This window comes from Coffea arabica, chromosome 8e (genome assembly GCF_036785885.1).
Source record: "Coffea arabica cultivar ET-39 chromosome 8e, Coffea Arabica ET-39 HiFi, whole genome shotgun sequence".
NCBI lineage: Eukaryota > Viridiplantae > Streptophyta > Magnoliopsida > Gentianales > Rubiaceae > Coffea > Coffea arabica.
This window is the reverse complement of record NC_092324.1, coordinates 3,025,316-3,029,788: the sequence shown is the minus strand read 5'-3', so window position 1 is coordinate 3,029,788 and position 4,473 is coordinate 3,025,316. Positions and strand designations below refer to the sequence as shown.

At 38.1% G+C, this 4,473-nt stretch overlaps 1 protein-coding gene across 1 annotated transcript; it reads right to left on the bottom strand.

The window, feature by feature from the left end:
* Positions 1–905: 905 nt before the first annotated feature.
* LOC113703940 (protein RGF1 INDUCIBLE TRANSCRIPTION FACTOR 1) lies at positions 906–3,294 on the bottom strand. Its single transcript, XM_027225472.2, has 4 exons — positions 2,896–3,294; positions 2,581–2,778; positions 1,956–2,171; positions 906–1,681 (listed from the first exon to the last, which is right to left on the bottom strand). The coding sequence occupies exons 1-4, from the start codon at positions 2,896–2,898 to the stop codon at positions 1,409–1,411; spliced, it is 690 nt and encodes a 229-aa protein (XP_027081273.1). The 5' UTR covers positions 2,899–3,294; the 3' UTR covers positions 906–1,408.
* Between the last annotated feature and the right edge of the window lie 1,179 nt (positions 3,295–4,473).

The following is a 4,473-nucleotide window of genomic DNA, read 5'->3' as shown; positions in this document are numbered from 1 at the left end:
TCAACCCAAAAAGAGAGAGGAGTAAACATTGCACTAATTGCTCAATTGATTCATCCATACACTGGAGCAAAAGTCATCCCACCCTAAGAATCCCATCCCATCTCAAATTCACACATTTCTAAGTCTCATCAAGGCATTTCCCATGAGCTCAATATTCATGTAGGGTGCATGTTTCACGTGCCTCCAAGCCCCAACTACTCGAATAAACAATGGCAATGCATACTTATCCTCCACCCCTAGCATTGCCAAATTGTTTATGGGATTTTCTTTCAGGTTCTTAATTGATGAAACCACATTTTTTTGGTTAATTAAAACCTACCAAAAAATTAGAAAAAAAAAAAAGAACAAGAAAAAGGAAATAGGTTTTTTTGTTAGATGGCTTCAAAAACCATTCCAATTAGTCATCAATGGCACCAATGCCCACAATCCAAACCCACTTAATAGACCAACCATTTCAATAATGTCAAAATCATTTCTTTCTAGTATCAAAACAAAAGGCCACGAAATCACAAACAAGAGAAACCAACCCACTCAACGATAAAGCCCCGAAAGATCGCCACCGTTGAATCCAATCGGACGGACCACAACGAATCCCACCCCACTAAACTCTTGGGAGCAATAAGAAAACCCCTCCACCAAGAAACCGCATTATATCAAAGGGCGGCTGACCTAATTCATGATTCCGCGAACCAAGACACATAGCTTTCCACGAACCAATCAGCAAATGACACGTAATGGGAGTGATACCGCCTTTCTTTCTACCAATCCCACGAGGCGGCCACCGTGGGCCCCATTCATCTGGAGTTACCTCGACCGTCCAAAAAGACTTTCCCAAAATAACAACAATGCAATGCTCAGAAATTTAAAGCATCAAAAAGACTCTTTTTTTTTCTTCAAAAAAAAAATTACATTATAAAATATTATTCCATTCCATATATAAACAGCATAAAAGTATTTTCAAGGGGTACATTGTTATCCCATTGCTAACCCTACTACAAAACCATATTTACATCTTTACCATAAACTATTAAGAAATATTAAAAAAAAAAGGCTTATGTATAATCACTCCCTTAAATTAAAGCCACTGTATTTCATATTCAAACTATAGTCTATAATAGCTTATTTTCTAAGTCCAAAAGTTCTTCTAACTTCTGTTTTCACCCTTTAGTCCTCCACATTGTTCTTATTCCCCACTTGCGCCCCCACATCTACTTCCACCATATTTCTATTAGCGGCTGCTTCTATGTACAATAAGAGTAAGCTGAACTCCCTCCAAACATTGGCCTTTTTTGAGGTGAAAAAGCACTATAGCTGTTTGGAATGGACCTCCTGACCAGTACCATTCTGATATCTAAGGTGTAGTATAAGTTGTTGGGGTATTAAGCTAATTAAGACATATAAGCAGGGGCTAATATTCAATAACTATTCCTCCAGTTGGGGCTCTGTGGGGAATTCCCTTCCTTCTCTTGGCTGTTCTGTAATTAACAGCAGTTGGAGGTGGGGTTGATGGACTAAAGCTCTGAACCTTCCCATTGCTACTGCTCGGGCTCTTGTGCCTTCCTCCATGGCTGCTGCTGCTATAGGAGTCCTCAGAATCAGAAGCTGCCGCCATCAGTGCCGCCCTTTTCTTCTCAGGGGAATGCTTCTTCTTCTTCTGGAAATTCTTGGATGTCCCCACAATCTGAAAAAAATCAAAACCAACCATCAAGTTTATATTAATCAAAACAATGACTACTATTCAATTCTTTTTGGTCTTTACAAATTACCAAAAATCTTGACTTTAGCGTTAATGCCAAAATAGCCTCCAATGTTCATTCATCAATTTCACAATTTACAAGAAACTCTGCCCATTGATCTCAGAGACACCCATATTTGATTGGAACAATTCAACTTTTGGGATGACATTAATAATGGAAAAGGATCCTGGGTTCCAATGGAAATTGATGGACATTTACCTTGCAGCCAAGAGAGCAGAATCTGAAGGAATCAAGAAGGCTTCTCTCACAGACTTCACAAGTATTGGTGACGCCTTTGCCAGGCCTAGGCTGAGGCCTCTCATTTAAGAACACGACTTTGGCACTGTTGATAATGTAGGTTTGAACCGATGAGATGTCCAAATACTTTTGAATCTCATTCACCCTGATCACATCATGGTAGGATGACCTCCTTATCTGTTCATCATCAGGCCAAAAAAAAAAAACACACAAAAACAGCACCGGACGTCAATACACATTCAACCCTTTTAGGCTGATTCAAATCGATACATTCATCAGCAGTGAAACAAAAATGACTCAACACATTGAATACAAAAATGCCATTTCTGAAGTCAACGGTTCAAAAACTGAAAAGGGATGCGGAAATGAAGCTAAAAGATTATTGTAAAGAAATTGGACAATACTAGAAAAAGGTGGAAATTGAAGGATTTGGGAATTTTCTTTCTAATGCTATTAGTAGCAAAAAGAGGAGGACTGATACAAAAAGCTGCAACTTTGACAAAAATGGCAGAAGCCCAGATGCCAAAATTGGGTAAAAAAGGAGGAAAAACCAAAGAAATTCCACCAAAAATCGTTGAAATCAAACCTGAATGGCGCGATGGTCCTTGTGAGAGGCCAAACAGAGAGAACAGAGAGCCCCATTCATACAGTCCAAGCAATACATATTGCATTCGCTCTTGTGAGAATCAGCATGCATTTTGCATTGGACAAAGAAGTGTTCCCTCAACAAAGGCTTCAACCACGGTGGCCATCTGTTATCCTCCTCGTCAGGCCCTCCAGCTCCCTACCAGAAACCAAGACCCAGAAAAGTCAGCCAAAAACAGAGCAAAATTCCCATTTTCTCAAAAAAAAACTCCAAGATTGCTGTACAAATTCAGTTAGTATTGAAAAATGGCAATACCATGATGCGTCTGTTTTTGGGCTTGAATTCGCGGGGAACAGTTGATTCTTGATTTTCGATCGCCAGCTTGAAAGTTTCGATGATTTGTAGCAAATGCCTAAGCAAGGGTTTCTTTTCTTCTTCTTACCAGTAGTTGCAATATGTCTAAAGAAGAGTGGACTAATTTTCTTCTTCTACTGAATGCATTTATGGACTTCTCTTGGGTGAGGAGTGCTGTTTTTATTCTAGTGTGTGTTGTGCGTGTAAGTGTTTGAGCGATTTCGTGTAGAGAGAGAGAGAGAGATTGTTGGGTTAAGGAGAGGGGTTAAGAAAGTGGAGGCGGAGAGAGGGAGGGAGGGTACTTGTAGAGAAAGTTGTAGAGAAAGAGGGAGGGAAGGGGGTCTGGTATGGGAATGGGGTGGAGGTGGGGAGTAGAGGGGGTAGGGTTGTTCTTATCCTTTCAAAGTCATATACACGAGCAAATTCCGAACCAAAGTCCGAGGCAAAACCAAGAGATACGTTGGGTGCAAGGAACCGACCTCCTTCTTTCCTTTCTAGTATTTATTATTTGCACTTATTTATTGATTATTTTTTCCCCCTTTCATTTTCATGTGTTACATATTCACTCTTAGGTCTTATCATATAATTTTTATTGTCTTTTACTATTTTTCATTGATTTTAGTTAATTTGTGTTTCGGTGTTTATACGGTGAATGGATTTACATGTAGTTAATTTGTATTTACATTTTTTTTATTTTTTGTTGATTTTAACCCATTTGGATTGCTATTTTTTGAAGTCTTCCCAGAAAGAAAGAATGTGTCACAACTATTTGATGCATGTAAGATATATAAAAAAAAAAGTGATTGACAAATGCATTGACGAAAAACGTAAAATTCTTTTCTTTAGAAAATAACAAGCCAAATTAACAAGTGAATGAGTTTTATTTTGGAAAGACATTTTCTCCCAAAATATTTGTATATTTTTCATAAATACATTTTCTAATTACCTTTTCACCTCACACATATCAAATCGCAAGAATATATATATATATATTTACAGAAACTCCAGAAAATAAAAATCCAAATGGATACTTTTCTTAGTGGTAGGAGATAGAGGGTTATTTGGAGAACCACAGTGATGGTGAGGAAGCAATATTTTAATGGCACGAGGATTTGGTTTTTGGGGCAATGAGTTGGCGCATTATTCCCTTTTGCAAATGCGGCATCTTCGTCTATAACTAGAATGAATGGGTGTCTATTGGTGGTTATGGCAAGTTACAAAGAAGCCATCTAATCTTGATTTGTTGAATTGTTATGGTTTGTCTGAGAGTCTTTTCCTCATTTAATTTGATTCAATAGAGTCTCACTTTCTCTTTTGTCCATGTTTTTACTTTAATTTGTGGGGCTGAATATTGGTAGTGCTTGAAATTTGCACAATTTGGGGTAAATGGGGTGTGAGGATTTCCGGTGACTGGTGAAATAGCGGCGATGGATCAACACCTCAATAAAATGCTTGGGACAAAAGGACAAACTTGGACAAAGTCAAAATGAGCTCGAATAACGCCTTCCCCCAAAAAAAGAAAAATAATTATAATTATAA

What these genes read in the sequence shown, in the direction of transcription:
- LOC113703940 (XM_027225472.2), bottom strand. An exon ending in AGGACCATCGCGCCATTCAG is followed by an intron (nt 2,172 to 2,580) that starts GTTTGATTTCAA and finishes GATGATGAACAG; the next exon opens with ATAAGGAGGTCATCCTACCA. An exon ending in TCTGCTCTCTTGGCTGCAAG is followed by an intron (nt 1,682 to 1,955) that starts GTAAATGTCCAT and finishes GATTTTTTTCAG; the next exon opens with ATTGTGGGGACATCCAAGAA.